This window comes from Macrobrachium rosenbergii, chromosome 46 (assembly GCF_040412425.1).
Source record: "Macrobrachium rosenbergii isolate ZJJX-2024 chromosome 46, ASM4041242v1, whole genome shotgun sequence".
In the NCBI taxonomy this organism is placed as follows: domain Eukaryota; kingdom Metazoa; phylum Arthropoda; class Malacostraca; order Decapoda; family Palaemonidae; genus Macrobrachium; species Macrobrachium rosenbergii.
Window position 1 is genome coordinate 17106340 of NC_089786.1, and position 25000 is coordinate 17131339.

The following is a 25000-nucleotide window of genomic DNA, read 5'->3' on the forward strand; positions in this document are numbered from 1 at the left end:
AAATAATATATATATATATGCTAGCAGTTTCCCAATTGAAAATAATTGTTGTCGCATAAATTGTGCACGAATGTCTGTAACTTTATTCTTTACTTTTATGATTACATCCGCAATATCTGAGAAGGTATAAGCTAACTTGGGAGAAGGAAAATAACTGATGAAAAGTAAGCAGCATTATACCTATGGTCTACAGGACAAATCTGGTGACCTATCCAAAAATACATCCTCTTGGAAGTTTGCTATAAGAGAGAGAGAGAGAGAGAGAGAGAGAGAGAGAGAGAGAGAGAGAGAGAGAGAGAGAGAGAGAGAGGACATCGTGTACCGTGGATGGCCTCCTCCCTTGTAGTTGGGGTAGAGGATCACTTCTTAAGATACCGTTGATGTCTCTCACACAGATAGCCAGGGAAGACGTTTAAAAGATCATCTCTGCGCGGAAGGAAATTTCGGGGCATTGTACGAAAATGAAAAGCTGATTAACAAAAGTAATAAAAATGCAAAGTAGTGGATAAGGTTATATACATGTTTTCATACTAAAAAAGTTATATGAAAAACAAGTCCTAATAAAAAAAAAGACAATAACAGTAGGTGGCTACACCTTGGAAGATAATTCGAAAGGAAAAAGAAATATGAAAATGTAATGTTAAAAATTAGCGGAAAATGAAAACAGCGGACAGAGAGAAGAAACGTTAAACAAAGCCGAATGTTTGCAAAATAATTTAAAACAAAAATAAAAATATTCATAAAATGGTCATAAACACCGATTTCAGGCTTCGATGCATGAAAAATTTTTCTTTACACTCATTCTACTTTATTTCTCAGTGATAATTTGGTTACGTATTCAGTAACTTTCATAATGATTTACTTGTCGCTGCTTTACATATTCAGTGTATACATGAATAATATATCAAATAAAGAGGCCTTTTCTTGTATTCATCTCTCTCTCTCTCTCTCTCTCTCTCTCTCTCTCTCTCTCTCTCTCTCTCTCTCTTTCTTTTTTATCTGTCTATTTATTTGTCTATATCTGTAGACACACACACACTATATACATATATATATATATATATATATATATATATATATATATATATATATATATATATATATATATATATATATACATATACATACATACATACATACATACATACATACATACATACATATATAGAGAGAGAGAGAGAGAGAGAGAGAGAGAGAGAGAGAGAGAGAGAGAGAAAGCTATGCAAAAAATCAAATTACACTTACTTATAACTTAATCATTACCACTTATGAACAGGTATGAGTTTCTTGAGGAACAGGATTTCTTTACATAACACACACACATAAACACACGCACACACACACACACACACACAATTTAAAAATAAACTGAAATGTATAAAAGACTGCCTTAAACATTTGTGTTTCGCTCTTTCTTGCTTCTTTTATTTATAATGACGCAGCAGGCTAACCCTTATCAGGACGTCTGTAACGTGTGTGCATTAACAAGATGAAAATTCACTTACAAAAGTGTTTTCTCTTTCTTTCAGGTAATAAGCTGCAGCAGGCTGAAGAGTAGAGAAGAGGCAAGATAAGCATCCATATGCAAATCTTAGTCGCTTAACTAAGGTATAGTTAAGCGATTGAAATCTAGCTTTATGGGCGTCTTTTCTTTCTGTGGTGCCTGGTAGATTGAAGAGCCAATTACGGAAACAATAAGGAAAAATAAACCCGCGTATTTATCGATTACAAATGCGGGTTATTTTAGCTTTGGACTATTCTTAGTCTTTCAAACTAAAGTTCGTAACTTTCATTATCATCAGTAAGGTCTAAATCACATACTGAATTAATTACAGCAAATATGAAAGAAAACGTTATACGAAAATAAGCAGGTGGATTTTATTTTTGAAAATAATCATAAATCCTGGGCAGTTAAGAAAAAAATAGAAATAATTGATTATGTGTTCATAAGAAAAAGATGAAAATGGCCCCCAAAACTGATTTAAATATACTTCTCAATGAATTCACAACTATGAGGTTGCGAACAAAAATCTTTGAAAAGGGTGAACTGGATAAGGCCTAGGTGAATGAAAACTGGGAAGAATCCGAGTGGAAATTGACTTAAAATGTGGACAGAAACATATCGAGCACGTAAGATGAGTGGTTTTAAGGACAGAAGAAAAAAGGAGGTATTCGGACTGAACTGAACAAAGAAACTCTTAAAAGCAAGAGACGTAGTCACTAATGAAAGTGAAAATGTGATGACATTTAACATTAAGAAACTTGAGCGTTCGTAACAAGTGAAAAATGTAAATCTCTTCAGCTTCTACGCGCCTGCGCAGAAACTTCAACCCTTCTCCCCCCCTTCAAGATGGTGGCTGTCCAAGTCCTCTTGATGAACTATTTTCTGCTGGGGCTCCACACCGATCAGCAAATCTCCAATGACGTCTTATTGCCAGGTATGCCATTAACATATGTCAATATTTTCACTCTTGTATAGGCACCGGCATTAGCATAAATCAATATTTTCGCTCTTTACACGGCTTGGCTCATCCGCCGGTCGTTATAGCCAGTTCGGGTGATAAATCAGCCATTCTCTGGGTCTGGCTTTGGCGGTATTTTTCCGCGATTCCCGCCAAGAGATTAGGTTCGGGTTATAAATTAGCTTCGGATGTTTGTTTTTTCATTTTAATTTTTGCTTGAGCGGTGGAGTTTCCTTTGTGGCAACTCGAGTCAATAGATGGCGTGGTGATTTGTTTACTTTTATAGCAGGTTTATCGCCTGTGAGGCGAGTTCGTTGGTTTTCTTGGCTCTTTTGAACTTGTTCTTTCTTCTCCTGATAGACATGTGCGTGTTTCTCGTTGCTCAATTAACATTCTATTTTGTGCAGTAATTTTCATTTGGAATTTGCATGTATATCTGCTTCCTCATCTCTTTCTCAATTAATTTGGACACGCTCTGAAATGAACTTTTTGCTTATTTGAATTATGGAAACCTTTGTCTATTTTACCAGTAGTTTTCATTTTGACAAGGTAGCCGTTTAATTTCTTATTCATTATATATCAGTTAAACTGGGTAGTCGCTGGAAAAAATTGTGCGTACTTATATAAGTAAATTTCTTTATGATTTTCTCATCCACGCCTCTAACCAGCGAAAGTAAAAGGATTCTTAGATTTAAACTGCATTGAAGTCAAGCCATAAATCTCTAGCCATGCAAATCGATTTGTTTTTGAGCCATTCGTCTGTCACGACGATGAATAACGAAGTAACAGGGCGCTAATAAAATACATATCCGTCCGCATGCCGCAATAAAACTAGTCCCTTCTGGCGTTCATTGTTTGTAATAAGTCCCACTTGCCATAGCCTTAGGAAAAAATAAAAAGGCTTAATCGTTTTTAATGATGATGCGGTGATGGTGATAAAAATGACGGAGGTTATTATAATCACTGTCATTTTATTTCTCATGATATCATTAAGTAAGGAAATTATGTATCAAACATAAAATTTATACAAAGCTTTCGAGACCTGCTCAACTCTCACTATCAATGTGAAAAAAAACAGCAATTCTAATTTTGTTTACTGCTTTAGCGTCTAAGTTTCCTTAGAATATTTTGTTTCTAGTTTTCAGATGGACAATGAGAGATGAGCACGAGTTCAAAAGATCTTTATAAAAATTTCATCATTTACGGAGAATAGAATAGAGTATAGAATCTAGGCAAAAGGCGAAGCGCTGGGATCTAAGAGTCAGTACTTACAGTAAGAAAATCAAATTGATTTTTTCATTCATTTCAGTGTCCATGATATTACGAGAGGTTTGTATTATCGATAGTGGATCATGAACATTGGATTCTAAAGGTTCTTGCCATGCTCCCGAACCTGACGAAATATTAACATAGAGTTTATGACATCGAAATATAATATCCAAATATTTTTCAACAAATTCTTTCCAAGTTCATGGTTATAATTAAACTGCTCGTTTTCAGAAGCTCGGTTTCGAACCGGATTTGCATTTTATGTGAGCAAATCTCCCTCTGGTGTTATCTGCTTGTCCGGCTCAACATTGTTCCCCACCTAAAAGACGCGATGTCAGGAAAACGCTAATGAAAAATAACCTGTTCTTGAAATTGCTGTTTTATTGCACATCCACAAATTCACAATTTAATCTTAGGAACGAATTTTATCCTTAAGAACAGTCTGCTGCTTTTTGTATTGCTTTTTTTTAGGAGGCTAACAGTAATTCTTGCTTCGTTAATCTTTTCATAATTACTAGAATGTTTAGTTATCAGAGTGTGCGTTTATGTGTATGAGAGAGAGAGAGAGAGAGAGAGAGAGAGAGAGAGAGAGAGAGAGAGAGAGAGAGAGAGAGAGGATGAACCAAACATGGATACTCTATAAAAAAAAAAAAGTATGCACGAAGTTGCTGCAGAGAAAAATAAAGCAAAAATGAAATCTGTCAGTCATAAACGTTCAACTCTTACATACTGTAGAAACTAACAAAAGTGAATAACTTCATGTAAGCATAAAATCTTAATAACGGGATGATGCGTCGGATAGATTTTTATTACGTATTTGTCCACGATTGAGATTTTATTCGTTCTTATATCTATTAAACAAGGAGCGTTTAATAATAATAATAATAATAATAATAATAATAATAATAATAATAATAATAATAATAATAATAATAATAAGCTCCTCGTGGTCCTGTGGCTATCAGTAAGGCTTACGAGCTCGATCCTGGGTGGGGAGAAAACGACTTAGCAAATTCACTGGAAAAAAAATCCACTGAGCCTTTGTTGACCTAAGCCGTGAATTAAATACCTGGAAACTAGCCCACTGTGAAGGGTCACAGCCAGGGTGGAGAAGGGCATAATATTATAAATCTCAGCCAAAATGACTTGCTAAGAACTGGAAGATCAACACGTTCTCGGCCATCCCCTGAAGGTGAGAAGGCTTATAAAACGAACTCTATTCGCATGGAACAAGCACACAGGGGCCATTGACTTGAAATTCAATCTACCAAAATACACAGTGTTCAATAGAAAGAAGTAAGAGGTGGTGAAGGGAGATACAGGAAGAGATCTCACTTACTAAAAAAGAAAAAATAAATTAAATTAAAAAATAGATAAAAATTTCAGTAAATTATTAAAATGCAAGAGCTGGAACTAAGAAGTGTAACTATAAGAATAATAATTGCACGTAATAGTGTATCATCTATTTGTCTGACAGATTTGAAAAATAATAAATAATCGATTGAAAACAATAATAAAAACAAAACCAATTACATAAATAAGCAACCACAGCTTTATTCTATCTGCTTCCATGTGTAAGAACTAAAGCGGATTACACAGCACAAAACAAATAGATGAGCACCATGTTATTAGCCTTTGACTGAAGGCGAATTCTTTCTCGTAACCAGGGACAGGCTGCAGGAAATGAGAGAGAGAGAGAGAGAGAGAGAGAGAGAGAGAGAGAGAGAGAGAGAGAGAGAGAATCTTGCACTTAGGTTCCGGTTGCAAAGAATGGACGTAGTGAGAGAGAGAGAGAGAGAGAGGAATGGTAAACCTCGTTACTAATAACCATCTGGAGAGAGAGAGAGAGAGACTCGTACCTGGGGCATGGCTGAATATAATGGGCTCGTATGGGAGAGATTTAGAGATGATCTCGTTAATGGCGAACAACTGACGAAAATGATGGATAGGCAGCAAGTCGCGTAACTGGTGACCAGTCTAAGAACATGAGAGAGAGAGAGAGAGAGAGAGAGAGAGAGAGAGAGAGAGAGAGAGAGAGAGAGAGAGAGAGGTGGTAATCCCAACAGACTGATATATTGCCATGAGTCAGAGAAGTCTTATAGAGTAATGGTTAGAGTTGGCATCATAATCGCTAATAGGGGTATTCTGGCGGATTATCTGCGAGAGCGGTAAGGCCTTCGGACAGCCCACTGCTTCGTTATTAGCGAACGAGAAAAACGGGTTAATGAGAAAACAGTAGCTGAGCCAATCTCGTAAAATGCATTGTGGTGCTAAAATAATTACATTTATTGGGTAACAAAGGCTCTTTATGGGTCTTCCCTTGGTCATTACTTGGTGAGTACACGCTGGACGGTGGTACTGGGGGATCAGAAGGGGAACTTTATCTACATGCGCCATCTATTGGTAGGAAACCGAAATTGGAGAGCTCACCAAGGCGTCCCTGACTGGATCACGGTCCCAGTTGGTATCAAAAGGCTGTTTTCACCCAAATTTGCCTAAAAAAGCCATTAGAATACGCTGTTTTTACTCTTTTGGATGTCCTTGCCTGATATACATATATATCTTATTTTGAAAAAAAAACCACCTCAACTACTGCCACAAAAAAAAAAAAAAAAACTGTACGCGTAGTTTTTCAAATTCTGCAATTGTATTATAACATAAAAATGAAGTATTTGATACATATCATTTTTGAACTATTTTTGTCTATATTTAAATACTAAATTGATAATGGTTTTACGTTATGTAGCCAGGTTTTAGGTAGTTCATAAATTCTGTTGTGACAGAAATATAATAATAATAATCACTTTACATTAGCATAACATCAAAAGACTCTCCTGTAGAATTTGCTGTAGGGGAACTGAAAACTGAGCAAGGGAATATTAAAGAAGTAAAACAGCTGAGAAAAATGATACTAAAGGGAACGGATGAAAACTAAAAGGAAGAAAGCAAAGCAGGAGGGGCCGAGGGGAGGCTCCAAAGAAGCATGGATATTTAGGTATATCTTAGTTTAACCAGACCACTGAGCTGATTAACAGCTCTCCTAGGGCTGAGCCCGAAGGATTAGATTTATTTTACGTGGTTGAGAACCAATTGGTTACCTAGCAATGGGACCTACAGCTTATTGTGGGATCCGAACCACATTATGACGAGAAATGAATTTCTATCACCAGAAATAAATTCCCCTAATTCTTCATTAGCCGGTAGGAGAGTCGAACGCTGGGCCAACAGCGTGCTAGGCGACAGCTCTACCACCCCTCCAACGAAGAACTTAGAACGGATAGTAAGCCCGCAAAGCACACAGGGAGACAACATGAGCAAAACCAGCGGATTCGTAACAACACTCAAAAACCTGAGTAATTCAGGTAAACCAATCAAGTACCCATCGAGTCCCACTTCAGTTGTGTTCATTATTATATCAGTCACTTTTCGGGCTTCTCCACTGAATATAAAACCATATCTCAGCATCGAAAAGCAACTGCAAACCCACAAGCACACATCTGGCAAAAATAATCCCTGTTATTCCCGTCAATCTCATTCAGTCTTCTTCCAAAAACCTCAAACATCTATCCTCCCAAAATACGGTAAAATAGGACAGGTTCGCAAAGGACACGTCTAGCATCCCAGGCATACTTTGTCATCGTCATTTCATTTACTTCTATTGACAGTCTTATCCCCCTAATGATAACACTCATCCCTTTTCCATTTTGGCAACCCAGCTTCAGACTCATCAAGAACAAGCCTGGTTCCTCACACCATCAAAGTCAGTATTACCATAATTCATAATCACCATCTTTTTTCTTAAACGTAAATGCTCATCCTTCCCCCACTTTGAAAACCACTATAGACCCATTAAGAACACGTTGATTTCCTGACCCCAACCTCATTATCAGCAAATGTCCCTATTTTCTCAATCTTGAGAAACCACCATAGACTCATCAAGAGCACGTTGATCACCCCGATTCCAGAACCCGTAGGCAGCAAACGCCCATCTTTTCTCCATCTTGAAGAAACCGGTACTCACGCCAACAAAGACAGTGCTGTTCCTCGCCTTCTCGGAGCGTCCGAAGGCAAAGCGGAGAGACTGCATTTGCAAGCGAAGCCCTGACATTCAATTAGCACGGTAGGACGCCACCCTTAATAAATTGCCTTTTCCACCCTGCCTCTCGCAGGCATAAAAATAAGCAAAGATTTCGAGATAAAAGAAATTGTTTTTATTCTAAAACTCCATTACGAGTCACAGCGCGTCTCTCGTCCTTGCGGTTTATGCGAGGGCTTTTGGCAAGAATTGTTTTCGCAATGACACTCCAATCAAAATTTACGGCCTTATTTAATGATCTTGCCATTAATGCGATATGGTGTTTAAACCACCTCGCAATTTTCGTGGTATTTGCTGGTTTTTCTTGTTTGTTTTTGCTCTGTTTTTCATTAGTTCAGTCGTTGTGCTACGCTTATTACTAACGAAAGGCCTACTTTTGTGCTTACTCAAACGGCAAAACGTTAAATGCGATTTAAAAATAAAAAACAGATGTGTGTTTTATCTATATGGTGGTTTTTCGCTGAAATATTTTACTTTAATACATACAGAAAACCTTTCCGGTAAAAAACAGTAATTGTCCTTCCCTTTATAAATGTTACTGTTGGCAACTGCTACTCCAAAAAAGTTTCTCTTCAAACTGCTTTTGTCTTGTTTATTCTTCCAATTCTGACGACCTCATTCAAGAGTTGCATTCTTGACTAATGTTTCTCTTGCTGCGTATTCATTCCAGGATTGTATTTCAAGTGTGGCACATAAGAGCAATGCTTTTCTTTTATTCGTTCTTTTAGATGATGAAAAGTTTTATCTGGCGCGTAATTGTCCCAAGAAAAGCTTTAAACGTTACAAGTGTCATACAAGAGACAAAAGCACACGTTGCGTATAGGATGCAATAACCATCACTTTAATATGTATATACAGGCAATGAGGTTTTCCTTGATTATATATTAAATTTTTTCTTGTTGCACAAGCAGAACAATAACCACCTAAGAAAAAACATTCACTGAATTCCCTAATTACACACGAATTGCGAGGAGTTATAAAAATGAACTTCTCTTTTACAGGTGTTTCTTGCTACACCTTCGTTAACTTCACTGTTGCTGTTAGATAGACAAGAATGTTACTTACAATAATTCATTTAATTGTCCTGTAGTATCTACAGGGTAAAAAGTTTTATGCAATAAATTTACTTAACTTTCCAGTTATTTGTTCAGCAAATGAAGTGGATGTTCTTGACATACATGCACTGAAGTAAGTTTTGTGCAACATATTCAATTAATATCGTTGTTGCAAAAGCAGTATAGGATATTTTCTTGTAAGCCAAAATTCCTTATTAACATTAAGTTGAGAATGCAGTGCAATTTAATTTTACAAGACATCAGCCGAAAGTACTCATTTTGTTTAGTGCAAGAGAGTGGTGCAACGAATTCCATTAATTTCCTTGTAGCAAAATATATTCACTACGAGAAGTGTTTATTTCATTCTTCCACACAAGCAGGACAAGAACTTTTCCGTAACGAATTCATATATTCTCCTTGTTGCATATATGCAATACAAAAATTGTTTTCGCAACTAGCTCAGTTTATCTTCTTTGGCAGAATGCAGTACAAGTGTTTCTGCAACAAATTCAGTTAATTTCGACAGGGAATCCACACAAGAGCCAGCTCGCTAATAATGGCGAATGCAAGATGACTTTAGGTGATAAGAGGCGTGATGGATGAACGGGAAAAATATACAAGAGAAAAGAAAGGAGATTGGATGCGAGAGATGAGAGAGAGAGAGAGAGAGAGAGAGAGAGAGAGAGAGAGAGAGAGAGAGGATGGGGCTTAGAGGATAAGAAAAGAAGTATGTAAGAAAAGACAGAGAGGAAACTGGCAAGATGAACGTACAGATTGACAGATAAACCCAAAGCGGGAAAATAGATTATGAACATAAGAAAAGTTGCCTAAAACTGAAACTAAAGTGTAATACATTTTTTACTTTATGATAAAGAAATGAAATTCGTGAACGGAAAGTGCAGCCAGAACGGTGATTCTTTTAAGCGGGAAAACAGCTATTTATAGATATTATGCAATTCGTTCCTATATTATAAGAAATGAGACATTTTAATTCTATTACTAAATCATAGTTTATTGTACAAAAATCTAGTGAAAAATTATTTCGAATTATATGGCAGTTTATTACGTGAGCAGCAGAAAATCTGCCATTTGTATATAACTTGAAAAACAGAAAATTAATGGAATTTTTTTTTTTTTTTTTTTTTTTTTTTTTTGCAAAAAATGTAACCCTAGTCTTTATCCGTTTTAGACCACAGAGAGGAACTGATGATTCTCACAGAATAAATTTGCCCAGTAAATTTAAGTTTAGACCAGACTCGTATTTCTTGCCCTGATTAAAGCACAGGTAAAATGATTTTTAAATGACCTCATGTACCGATTTCTACATCTATATATCTGCCTACACACGCACACAAACAAACACATACATGTATGTGTACAAAAATATATATGACGTTAGCATCCTCGATACCAAGCACGATGACCCAGGTTCGATTCCTCGACGAGGACGGGTGGATAGGCACCTCAAGTTGACCTAAGAGGGATATTTGGTACCTCTGGTGGTCGCAGCCTTTGTTATGGAAGGAATGAGGCTAGCAATCTCATCTCAAAAGACTTGTTATAGGAACCGTAGGGTTAACTTCTGGCACCATTTCTCTTAAAGGAGAATGCCTATGGTAAGAAAAAAAGAATGCATGTGATTGTGTGTGTTTATTTATATGTCTTTATATTTATGTGTACATACATATATATACACATGTGTATAGGCATTCTCCTTTGAGAGGGGTGATGCCAGATGTTAGCCCAACGGTTCCTGGCAATATATATATATATATATATATATATATATATATATATATATATATATATATATATATATATATATATATATATATATATATATATATATATATATATATATATATATATATATATATATATATATATATATATATATATATATATATATATATATATATATATATATATATATATATATATATATATATATATATATATATATATATATATATATATATATATATATATATATATATATATAAATGAATGTATGTACATGCATGGCACAGGATATGGCAATCCGACCGCACTGTCTGGAAGGTACGATAAGCCAAAGTGTGCGCCCATCTGACAAAAAATTCTATTGCTTATATAAGTTCTATCAGTTTTTAAAGTGTTTTAATCTGCTCCCGTCTTACTTCTTAATTTACAATTAGTACATAATTTTGTATCCCTAAGTTGCAGGTGTCTTATTTACAAAAAAAGAAGGTTAAATATACTCAGCAAAACAGACACACGCTAAAATATATATAATATATATATATATATATATATATATATATATATATATATATATATATATATATATATATATAAATATATATATATATAATATATATATATATATATATATATATATATATTATATATATATAATATATATATAAATGAATATAAATATAATATATGAATAATATAATATATATATATATATATATATATATATATATATATATATATATATATATATATATATATATATATATATATATATACATATACATATATACATATATATATATATATATATATATATATATATATATATATATATATATATATATATACATACATACTGTATGTGTGTATGTATGTAAATATGTGTGTGAGTGTGTATGTATGCATCTGCAAAGTCTGTTTAAGTATCCATTTGTAGAACTTCACGTTCTGCCAATCCGTACAATCAACGTTTATTCCTTCTTTTATTGTTTTAATCAATTAATCAACAATGGGGAGAGAGATAGAGAGCCAGCGAATGCTCATCCAATGCTCGGTATATTTATGCAAATAAACATCTTAAGGAGGACCCCACCCAACGTCCGATTTATTCGGGTAAATATGGAGGCAGACATAACATATTTATCGCGTGTGTTCCTCCCAATGGCGGACTTCGATTATACGTTCGCCTGTGTTATGACCTTAATAATTCTCTCATTCTCTCTCTCTCTCTCTCTCTCTCTTTCTCACACACACACACTCTTGGTGGATATACGAATCTGTAAATTGTTTCTGGAATTAATGTTCTCTCTCTCTCTCTCTCTCTCTCTCTCTCTCTCTCTCTCTCTCTCTCTCTCTCTCTCTCTCTCTCTCTCTCTCTCTCTCTCTCTTTCACATGCAAACATAACTGCGATTATTATCGCTCCCCGTTAGTCTGCAAATTGTTAATCGAAAACTAATCCATTTCTTCTATCATTCTGTCCGTCTATTAGATCTGAAAGGTCATTGTAGTATGCATAAGACTTACTAGCAGTTTCATGTTGCCTCTGGATTCTGTGTACATGATCACACACTGGCACTTAAGATTCTGCTATATTAAGAAAAGTAGAAGAAAATTCTGCCCACCAAAATAACCTGACTTGAACTCAGATCTCTACTCTTGGGGCGCACGATCATCGACGTCCCTTGGTATTTCTCTCCACAAACAGTGTCCATTCAATCTTGTTCATCACTGTAATATTATCTTAGACTTTCTGTTTGTTACCCCTCGAGTTTATTCGCTGAAATTGATATCAACTGATTGATTCTATTTTGTAATCTGGCGCAATGACTGTGTACTCTGATTAGTATCCGAAACAAGCTTATCAACTGAAGAAAGATATGGCACGTTTATTTTACTTCAGATCTTTTGCATATTTTGGATATTTCACAGGTAAGCCCCTTTCTGCGTCTATTATTCAATTATAGTTTGATTAAAGTTAGGATACATTGGGATAGGTTTGATTCCAAAGTCGTATATGTGAGAGACCAAGACTAGCGATTTATTTTCGAGCTCGCCTGCCTGACTGACTGAAAACAATTTAATTTAATTAGATTTGGTCATTTTCGTTCTTCAGGTAAGTGTATTCATTGATACTCCACATATGCTCAGAAATTTTCTATAACTTACCGGTTATAGCGGTTCTTTGTAACATTCACTGTTTTCTTTGTCGTGAAAAATCAAAAGTTTGCTAAAGTTATGCGTCGTAAGAACACGCAAGTTCTTTACATCAAAGAAAAGTAAGAGAATAAAAAAAATAAAGCTTTTCATACCATTTGCTTTTCAACGACGTTATTATCATCAGCTTCCAAGGAATAAATGCCATCATACGAAACTGGAAAGATAGATGGAAGAGAACCCTGGTATTGACTGATAAAACCGTGAAATAAACAAGATAGTCTGATGAATTTTGAAAAGAAATTGGTAATAACTTCTATTCGACGGGAAAACAGTCACAGCGCAGGCTATCAGACCCTGCTTATCGAGCCCTCCGTTGACGCATGGAAGAATATGTTCTCCCTGTACTTTCATCTTTGCAAGTTCTGGATCTATTTTCAATGTTAAACTTCGTGACACTCAATGAATATACAATGTGGAAAGAAACACGGGATGTGAGCTACATGAGTTACATCAGTGGCAGAAAAGAAAATGGATGACATTTGGCAATGAGCAACATAATTGTGCTGTCAGAGTGGCTTCTTATGAATCCGGCTGCTCTGCTTGACTAAAGCCACAAAGTTCCAGGGACACATTATAGTACCTTACTTCCCGGTGTTTTGTGGGGGAGACCGCTCCGCCCCCTGGCTATTAATATTAATAGCTGGGTGGGTATCCTTGTCCGGAAAAGTAAGGTTCGTCGGTGGCCGACTTCGTCCATAGCCGATAGTACTGGATCCGGAATAAGTATTCAATGAATTATTAGTCATCCCTGGACACATTAAAGTTAGGGAGATCTTCCTCCTCTGTCATCTTTGCAAATTCTGGAGGGAACAGTTGAAGCTATGCTGGGGATATTTAAGCGGTGCTTTAGATTTTCAATTCAAAAAATATACATTGCAAACAGAATGTCAATGCTTTTACTTTTGTTCATTCCTCCGGTAAAGGTAAAGTTAGCTTCGAAAAACGGTAAACTAATTGCTTCATATATGCTTCAAGTTGAAATATTCAACTTTTGCTTCTAAAAAACCGAGAGCCTCGAAGAATTCATGAAGAGGAAGAAGAGTGGGAAGAAGAAGAGACAGAATATAAAAGCAAGAAAGACTGAAATCGAAGTAAAGGAAAACAAATACACATCTTTGGATATTTTTCATTCTAATAAAATTCAGCTCAATCATTCTCAAGATGTTTAAACTCACAATCTGGCAAACAAACACCGGTGGAAACTGTTCCTTCTCCTAACGTCGTTGAAAGAAGCAATAATTACTTGCAACTTTTGCCAACATATATGCATAAATTTCTCTAAAGCTCTTAAGAAACAAGAATATAGATTTTTTCAAGAACGTTAATGAAATCAAAGAATTGCAGTCATCAGTGCAGTAGAATAAAATAACTGAACCCCTACAATCCATTCAGAATCTGCCCTTAACACTATTTACACCTTCGAGTGTAACCACTAAAAAGCCTTAAACAGATATTTTAAAGCACGCTCCCCCCGCCCTCCTCTACAATGCAACCCATAGTCCCATTCAACAGACTCCTTTAGCCAATGAATACGTCTCCCGCCCTTAAGAAGTGCTTGTAAAGAACAGCATCCTTAGTCGCTGCCTTCCCCTTGAAACCCGTAACCCATTCCCTTTATCATCATAATAAAAAAAAATAATCTTTCTCCCTCCCTTTTAGAACAAACGTCAAGAACCGCACTTTTTACCCTCTCCTCTTTACAAGATATTCCTAAAAAACAGCACCCTTTAGTTCATCCCCTTCAAAAAAACTCGCAAAGAACAGCACTCCTTACCCCTCTCCTGGAAAAAAAAAAACTCGTAAAGAATAACACTTCTTACCTTCTCCCCCTTCAAAAAATACTTCTAGAGAACAGCACTCCATAGCCTACCCCCTGAAAAAAAAAAAAACCGTAAAGAACAGCCTTCCATATCCCTCCCCCCTGAAAAACCTCGTAAAGAACAGCTCTCCTTAACCCTCCCCCTGAAAAACCTCGTAAAGAACAGCACTTCTTACCCTCTCCCCCTTAGAAAATACTTCTAAAGAACAGCACTCCTTAGCCTACCCCCTGAAAAAACCTCGTAAAGAACAGCCCTCTATATCCCTCCCTCTGAAAAACCTCGTAAAGAACAACCCTCCATATCCCTCCCCCTGAAAAAACTCGTAAAGAACAGCGCTCTTTACCCCTCCCCCTGAAAAACCTCGTAAAGTACAGCACGCTTTAATAATTATCAGACGGACTTGTAAAGCTATCAATGGCGTGATCATGCGTGTGTTAGACTTGCACGATAAGCAGTGCGAGCATCGTCCTCTGTGCACCGGAGAGTTGGATTACCGGCCGTCTGCGCCAGCCAGCGCGCTTGTACATCAAGGAGCACAAAAGCTGACAGTGAGAATTTATGACTGCGCTCAGGCAAGATGGGGCGACTGAGCATGCGCGGCTACTTGATGTCCTCCGCTGTTTTGATAACGAGACTAATGATTGCGAGAGAAATTTAGAAGATGGAGAATGTCTACGTTGGCGGGATATTTATGCTAATTGCTTTATATGTTCTCTCTTCTTTCTCTCTCTCTCTCTCTTCAGCGCATCTATATATTTAGTCATTATCTTCGTTTTTCCGTGTGGTTGGAGATAATGTGTTGAAGACCTTCCTTAATATAATTTCTGAAGAGCACTAATTAGTTTAATGCATTGTTTCTTTTCTTATTCTTTTTTTAGCATCAATATAATTTCTTGAAACTGTAAATTTCTTTTTAAATAATGCTATCATTACCATCATCATCATCATTACGCAGTAACATCAGCTAACTGTTATTTGTATCAAAACCCGCATGAACTTTCCTGTCCATCTTTGTCTGTCATCCTTTCTCTCCATCCTCCTCTTTCTCTGCCTATTTTCGATTGTATCTTTTTAAGGATTTCATGCATGGTTAAACACCTTATGCATGACTGAATGAGGACCCCTATTCATGAGAATATACTTGGCATATTATGATCTAATCTGTTTGCTTTATTGGTTGCACAATGACTAGACTCTTTATTTATTCTGGTTTTCTCGTGGATTTCCATTAAATGTTTTTTCTATCACATATTTGAGGCCTGATTCTTCAACGTTTCCCAACTGTATCAAATTGGCTATTCTGCGATCTAATGCTTTATGGCGACACTGATGTGTCTTGTGGTCTAATTCTCAGAGAAAAATTCTCATAGGGCACAAATCAAGTATTCAAAAAATAATTTTACCGATGCCTGGTACTTGATACCAAAAACGATTACTGAAGCCTTAATGCTATTGAATAACTGTGGCTTACCATGGCCTATAATCTATTGAAAACTGAAGATGACTGGGACCCATTTGTTACAATTAAGATTTTTTAAATGGAATAATTCTTTAAGTTTAATATTCAGTTTACTAAGTTCTTCATAGATATCATAGCCCACTGCCTTACCTACTACCACCTGAACAGATGATAGCTCAAAAAAGAAAAGGAATAATAATGATGATCAAAACAATAACAGTAAATATCTCGCATCGCATTCCCTTAAGTGGCATCCATGGGCGTATCGAACGAGCCCAATGTAAACAAACTATCGGGAGATGTCGCGCCAGCGAAAACAAGTCGCTGAAATGTCATAAGTGAAGATGTTCTCAGCGATAGCGTTTGCAGTATTTATATTTTCCTTGTCCGTTATTGATGGGCTTTCTATTGTTGCTCTTGTTGATCGTGTTGCATTCTCTCGGTCAATTGCCGAAAATGGCTTGAAATTAGATAACGATTCGGTTAATCATGAAGCGTTTTGTTAATCAGTTGTTGGAATTTGCTTTGATTCTGGACCCTACTGTTGGATTTTTGTCTGCTAACTGCTGAAACTGAGGTGAATTTAGTTAATGATAATGTCGATCATGAACCATTCGTTTTAGTCCGTGTTAAAACTGACTGAATATGAGATAATGAGGTTTTAGGCGTGAAATATTTTGGTCAATTGTTGCAACTGATAAGAAATTTGATGTTAATTTTGTTATACTTACTGCATTTTATTAGTCAATCTTTGAAACGAATGTGACGTTTTATGTCCATTTTGCTCATCTAGTTGCGTGCTGTCGATCACATTTAGAAATAGACTTAGAAGCAGATGTTTCTAGTTGTGACAGCTACCTATAAATGAACAAGAAGAAACCAAAAACATGAACTCTTTATCTATACGACTTAATTTCTGCAAAAAAATCTACATTTCTTATGCTTCTTTAAAAAAAACAAAAAATGAAAACACATTTGCTCAGAAAAGGCTCACTAGCAGTTTTATAATAGTAGAGCAATTACCGTAGATTTTATTACATTTCCGCCAGTCTTACTCAGGAGCGTCTGAGCTTACTGGATTTAATGCCAATAAGTATCTGCAATGTATTGCCACTCGGTTATAGGAGGTAAACGCCTTATTAGTTATGTACTTAAGTATAGCAAATGTCTAGAATAATTAATCTGAGGCTCTCGGTTTCCATGAATTGACAAAATATTTGAAGTATTATCGGTGCTTCTTTTCCTCTCATTGCCATCTTGCAACGCACTAGACTTGCGATCACAGATCGAGGCGTCATGATCTTCTCAGTACTTCCGTGTTCCCTTCAAGGCTCTGCGGTCACTTTCATAGTTACGATTTCTTGCATATATAGGTAAAAACACCGTTCATATACAGACCTAAACGCACCTTTCAAAAGATAGTGTTCAATGCTGAAACGCGAGTTTTTTTTTTTTTTTTTGGAAAAAAACATAGTTCAAGAATCATATCTATAAACGACTTCATAAATAAAACCAATCTATTTTACATACTTTTCTTTTTTGAAATGTAAGGCACATATAGGGGTATAAGATTTAATTCGCCAGCTCGTGGATATCTGGATTTATTTCGCCAGCTCGTAAAAATTTGCTCAAGTCTTGAAACGGCATAAATGAATTCCTTTCGAAAGGTCATGGGATGCAGCGAAAGGTCTGATGAAGTGCAAAAACAAGTTTAATAATAAAAAAAAAAATAGTTATAAACTTTAATTAAAAAAAAATAGTTAAAAACTTTAGAAAATAATGATCCGACAAAATTGAAAAATAAAAATTTGAATGAATAAAAAACAGAAAATAAAGGCCGTACAGCACACGGAAATACGTAAATATAAAAAAAATTATATTCGTAATGAATCTTGAAAAGGAAGAAACGTAGAGCAAGTTCCCCAAGAGAAAAATAAAAGACTCCATCTTAGGAGTTTGCTCTCTCTCTCTCTCTCTCTCTCTCTCTCTCTCTCTCTCTCTCTCTCTCTCTCTCTCTCTCTCTCTCTCTTCCTTCTTACATACCATAGAAGCAGACGAAGGTAATTATAATTTGTCTTAATTTCTAAGAGTTCATTAAGCGTGTGACTAAACGGTGCATATTAATGGCCTGCTCTCTCAAAATCGGCGTTGCTTCAAAAAACATGCAAGCAAGTGTTCTATCAACAGTGAATCAGTTACCTTAACCAGACTAATGCTTTTTCTGACGACGGTTAAAGCAAGGGCGCAGAGGAGGAGAGAGAATGAGAAGAAAATACACGGAGAAAGAGAATGGGACGGGGACTAGAGGTAAAATGGGATGATGAAGTCAAAACAATTAAAAAAAAAAAAAAAGGACGAAGGTGATAGAAATAAGAATGTTTGAATATAAAAAGGAGGAAGAAAAACAGAAGTGATATTTTGGATTTGGAAAATAATAGTCCGTTTTTGAGCTTTTATTCCTTATAAATCGAATTGATACATAATATATGTATGTATCATGTATGCGTGTATAATAATAATGATAATAATAATAATAATAATAATAATAATAATAATAATAATAACAGCACAGAGCCATTCACAGAGTCAAAGCGCACATTCAAGGGATGGAAACATGCAATGCTACTACAGTGTTTCTCAAGACCTACTGACACATTTATAGCCCTAAAAGTTATGTGTATTTATATCAACTGCTTCATTCAGTGAATTCCATCATATTTCACTGTTGTTCATTCATCCCCCTCTGGAAAAGTTACAAGACATGACACTTTTTCTTATATGAAAAAGTAATGGATAAGGAAGGCTGTTTTCAAAAATGAAAGGAGACATTTGAATAAGGCTACTTATACCTCAGGTCATAAAACTGACAAGAGATAATAATAGTTATTTCTAATCTCGTAAAAATAAACATACACAGCACTTTAATGCAAATATATAAATAAAGATGCAAATATATAAATAAAGATAAAAACAACATTCATAAATATGAAAATACATAACAAGGCTGAATAACACAGCGTATTCTATAACCCATAATAATTTTAAAAAACTATAAATAGTCAGCAGATTCCAAAAACCCATAAAACGAAAAAAAAAATGTCTACAAACCAATACTAAAAAAATAATATGACCTCTTATTCCAGAAATTACAATAAAAATATGTAACTAGTTAAGGTTTAAGCCATATACAGAAATAAATGGATAGGGAAATATCGATGGAAACGAACAAATCAATAAATAATCCATCTCATTCCAGACCCCATGAAAAACGAAATAGCATATTAATGACAGGTTACTGAAGATCACATTAAACAAGTAATAAATGCGACGAGTTTTCTGTACAGCGTATAATGCTGCATGAAACTCTCAGCCATGGTCCATGAAACTCAGCCGCGGCCCCTGAAACTTTCAGCCACAGCACGGTGGTGGCCTGCGTTGGTGGCACCTATAGCGGCGGCAGACGCACAATCAAGGCTGACTTTAACCCTCAATAATAAAAAAAACTACTGAGGTTAGGGCGCTGCAATTTGGTATATTTGATAAGCGGAGGATGGATGATCAACGTACCAATTTGCAGCCCTCTAGCCTTAGTAGTTTTTAAGATCTGAGGGCGGGCGGACGGACAGACAAAAAGCCATCTCAATAGTTTTCTTCTGCAGAAAACTAAAACTAAACACTTGCAAAACAAAAGGACATAGGAAATGAAAATAAGAAAAAATAAACAAAATAAAAGAAATAGGCAAAAATAGAGCCCACTACAGAACTATATTTTAAAGCCCATTGTCTTATTATTTAGGAATTTTGCACCGAGAATCTAAAACTTCCTTTCCACGAGAATTATTGCTTAATGCTTAGCAATCTTAAACTGAAATAATCTAAACAACTTTCAGGCGCATTAGTTATTGCTGAATGTTTACCGAGGTTTCATCCGAAATGATAAACAGAGGTCGGTAAGGGGATTAACTGGTGCCAGTATCTGAAGAGGCACTGCAATATTTTTTATTTTTGTGTAATCTGGTAAGCTTATCACTCGCTAATGATTGCATGGAACCTTATAATGTAACGTGAGTGGCATTTCGCGTGAGCACGTATTTAACTAAAAGCCTAAGAAATACAAAAGACATAAAAATGTGTATATATAATATATACACATTATGTATATATATAAAAACTGTAACTTAACTACCGTAAATATATGCAAATACAGCAAAAACTAAATCTATAAAACTTATGCTACTGTCCCACCCTCTACTTCAATCTCTACATTAGAGAGAGAGAGAGAGAGAGAGAGAGAGAGAGAGAGAGAGAGAGAGAGAGAGAGAGAGAGAGAAGGAAGTGGGGGGGAGGGGGCTATATGTCCAAAAGAGAAATTCTAAAATGCCAATAAAAACGGATGCCAGGTGAATGATAACTACCTCGACACTCGAGCGCCACGCAGCTCATCAAGTTGTATTGGCTGTCGTATAAGTTCCTAGATACTATCTTACGTCTTCTGTCAGTGGTTTACCATCATGAAGATTTATTCCTGACCACGAGAGATACCAAGCCTGGGAAATGAGGTGCTCCGGGGTGGACTGGTCAGCCAGAGAGAGAGAGAGAGAGAGAGAGAGAGAGAGAGAGAGAGAGAGAGAGAGAGAGAGAGCTATTATCGCAGTAAACTATACATTCAGATCACTCAAATTATGTATATATGACAAACGCACATAAACAAACACACACACACACACACACACATATACATATATATATATATATATATATATATATATATATATATATATATATATATATATATATATATATATATATATATATATATATATATATATATATATATATATATATATATATATATATATATATATTACACACACACACACATTACACACAGTGCAGACACTATCGTATGGATCAATAAAATCAGCTCGCACGCATTCCTGTCAGTGTGAAGAGAGAGAGAGAGAGAGAGAGAGAGAGAGAGAGAGAGAGAGAGAGAGAGAGAGAGAGAGAGAGAGGGGCGAAGCTGTCCCTCTGACATTTTGACGGGATATGGTCAAGATGAGTGGAGAACGGTGAGGTATTGGCACTGGTCTAAAATGAAGAGAGAGAAGGAGAGAGAGAGAGGGAGAGAGAGAGATTTAAGGAGTAGACACTTAGGCAAGGAGAGGGCAGAGGGCTTGGGAGACTCGGGGGTGGGGGTGTGGGCATGCATGCAGACCAGCCAAAAACTTTAGCGGACGTGAAACCTCAATAAAGCGAACACGAAGTTCCCTACGTGGATTGAAGCTGCTGAGCTTCTGACGAAGGGCCTCCTAATTCTGGATGTGCCACAAGGAAGCTCTTCCCGGTGGTGTTACGGAAGCGACAGCCCTCTGCACCGGTGAACCCCGGTGTTGCAAGGACGGTATAGAAGTGCTGGCATCTAGCATCTAGGTCTGGTAGGTAATGGTTCCTTATATGATGTATGTGGGATGAACCGCGTCGTCTGTTGAATAATAAAACAAGCCTCAGAACAATTTTTATTTTTTTTTTTTTTTTATAATTGTGGATTTATTATGACGTCTTTTTTTCTACTTGGATTTTTATTCCTTTTCGACTGGAGGATCTTAATGAAGTCATAGCTATAAAAAGGCTTCGTTTCGTTGTGTAGAGTTTTTGTCGGGGCATGATGCTATTTAATTGTTACATAATGTACTTGAGATTCCTTCTCAGGTAGGAGCTATGAAGTTATTGATACAGAAATCAGAACATATAAAAATGCCGTTATTTTTACTTCTGCTTATATCATCACTGCTACACTTGCTACGCCTACTATTATCATAGCGCGTAGTGGTACACACGCACACACATGAAAACATACATGGGCATTTGTCAAACAAATATATATAATAATTTATATATAGATATACATTATTTATATTTAGAGTATATTATATATATATATATATATATATATATATATATATATATATATATATATATATATATATATATATATATATATATATATATATATATATATATGTCTACAGTATATACATACATATACATTACATAAAATTGTAATCACCAATTAATGTAATAACTACTAATGTTTATTACAATCACATACGTATCTGGTGAAAAGTAATCAGTGGATTCTATACATTTATATATATATATATATATATATATATATATATATATATATATATATATATATATATATATATATATATATATATATATATTATACAATCATAAGGCAAATAACTTCATTCTGAAAAGAGAAGCTGAGATATATACGTGCATATATATGTATACATATGCCTTTCATTTGGAAATATTTCAATACTTAGTCATTGTCCTTACGCTTTTTCTTTTCATCTGCGACAGCTGTAGCTTTTGGTTCGGAGCCCGTTTTTGTTTTTCTAATTAATTAACTAATATATGCAAAAAGTAATGTCTAGATTTTCATGAACATTTCACCAAAGGTGAGCCTTGTGACCGCTAACACGTATTCAGAATGTTGGACAGATGCAGATCTAGATAAGGAACTGAGGGTGAGGTAGAGCAACGGATTTATGCGGTCTCAGAGCACTCTGGTTTCCTTCTTTTCTACTGCTGCAATACCTGGGAAAGATGTGGCGTTTGGTACTCAAGGCGAGAAAAGCTTTAGCGAGAAGCAACGTGATCGCGTGATTCCACATTCAGTTAGTGTTCTTTCTTGTTCTGAAACTAAAAAAATGAGCTTTCTGAAACTCAGAGGACCTAAAGACATTCAGACCTTTTCTCAAGAGGCACTGCGATATCACTGACCTTGGTGGCTGTAACGCCAGAGAGCTTGCAATCAATCAATCATTCAGTTAGATAACATGCAATTTCAGGCTTGCGTCTTGTGAAGAATTTGAAAAGGCACCAAAAAACAGACTAACAGATTTCATAATAGGGAATATTATTACCTGCAACAAGCTAAGTTGTTAGCTGTGTCTTCCGGAATTCTGGCTGGCGTCAACGTGATTGCATGGATTACAACTGTTCCTCTTTATTACACCACTAAAAGTTTTCTGTCTTTTAACGTTAGTCTGGTGTTTACTTCTGTGTCAAGGTCAGTTGATTTTGCTTCCAGTTCCTTTTTCTTGTTTCTATCGCGTTTGGGTTAGAAAAAGGTTGCTCATTCAGTCGGCCTTAGCGGTATTAAAATTGTAGACTATCTTACAACAGTAATCGCTTTATCAAAAGACTTCGAGATATAGTAAATCAACTTAGATGTTCGTCGTTGTGAGGATCTAAAGAGGTCGCAATGAGTATTCTCTGTCTTTTCTTTTTCTGGAGGAGGTATTTCTTATTTGTATGTAGACAATACTAAATCATTCTTTTATATAGATACGTGATATATCAACAAGGCCAGCTTTTTCCACTGCAGGTCTCCGAAAATTAGTTCGTGTTTTGATTAGAATTTAATAGAGTGATTAGGCACGATTCGACTCATTGCCTTCCTTACAGTATAATCGCAGAAAGCTCTCTCTCTCTCTCTCTCTCTCTCTCTCTCTCTCTCTCTCTCTTAATACGCGCTAATATCTCTGTTCTATTACCGCTTAGAGACAAGATCCACTAAGCCGAGCCCCATTAGATAACCGATAACACAATCGGAGGCTTTTATCTCTCGCACTAAGAGGTGTTTATCGACGCTTATCAAGAGTATCCTTTTCCCCTAATCATCCGTCCTGGAGGAATCCTTCGAGGTCCATCTGATTAACACCCGGAGGAGGCGCAGGAGGCCCTCGCATGGAACAAAGCGATCCATCTCTTCGAATTTCAGGATATCGCTCTGGACTCGATCCTGAATGCTTTCGGAAACCTCTCCGATTAGGGCGACTAATTACAAAGGGACCTGGTTTAAGTATCGACGTTCTGGGATATTAGCTCATGATTGATCTCCCGGCTCAGGAGGACGAAGAAGAAGAAGAAGAAGAAGAGGAGAGGAAGGAGGAGGAGAAAAAAAACCTGGTTTTGTTGATGCATCTCCCAGACCGACTTGGTCTGCCAGGCATTGGCTTGCACGCATTGCAATTGGCTAGATGATATCGAAGGCGCCAGTTAGAGGTTTGTACTTTTTTCCTCTGGTTTATCTGCTACGTTCGACCGACTGGAATGGTCTGTGTTACTTTACAAAGCTGTTCAAGCTGGGCAAATGGGTTTTAAAGTGCTTCATCAATGCTACGGGTACTTCATCAGTTCTATAGGTGCTTCATCAGTCCCGCAGGTTCTTCATCAGCTCTGCAGTTCTTCATCAGTATTTGAGATGAATCATCCGAAGTGAGAGAACACGGAAAAGAAATTAAAGCATGCAGCCCACATTTTAGGCAAAAGAAGACAGGATAATGAATAAAGAATAGATGAGTTTCTCAAAGAATGGATGGATATTTAAATGCAACCGGTAAAGGGTAGATGAATAGATAAGACTAGATGCAACTTTAGTAATTTTGAAACTAAAATGGAAGTATGACCGACATCCATGTATATTTACTATATATTTCGCCCAATGTTATATGTAACAACGGATGATCAAAAAGGAGCTAAAAATTTAAGGAAACGCGCTAATAAAATTAGATCTAAATTGACAAAGAATCTGGAATATAATTATCTGTAAACTTACATTACGGGATACTTAACAACATACATCATAAATACAAATATGAATCTTTATGTATAAAATGCAATGTCTTCTTCATATATTTACAGAATTTGAAATAATTTATCAAACGATCGCCTTAACCAAGCTGACTGACAAGTGTACATAAACACGTGAACAAAAGGCTAAAAAACAGCATTTACAGTACAACAAAACTTCCTTGCATACACTTTTGGTCATGAATTGATTAAAGAAAGGAAAGGAAGG

The 25000-nt window shown here is 36.0% G+C and overlaps 1 protein-coding gene across 1 annotated transcript in view; it reads left to right on the forward strand.

Moving 5' to 3' along the window:
- The window catches only part of LOC136830252 (R-spondin-1-like), a 351908-nt gene that overhangs the window by 123183 nt on the left and 203725 nt on the right, over positions 1-25000 (forward strand). Inside the window, exon 2 of the mRNA XM_067089609.1 lies at positions 1530-2438. Coding sequence (XP_066945710.1) covers positions 2351-2438 — 88 coding nt within the window. The 5' untranslated portion in view covers positions 1530-2350. The remainder of the gene's footprint in view (positions 1-1529; positions 2439-25000) is intronic.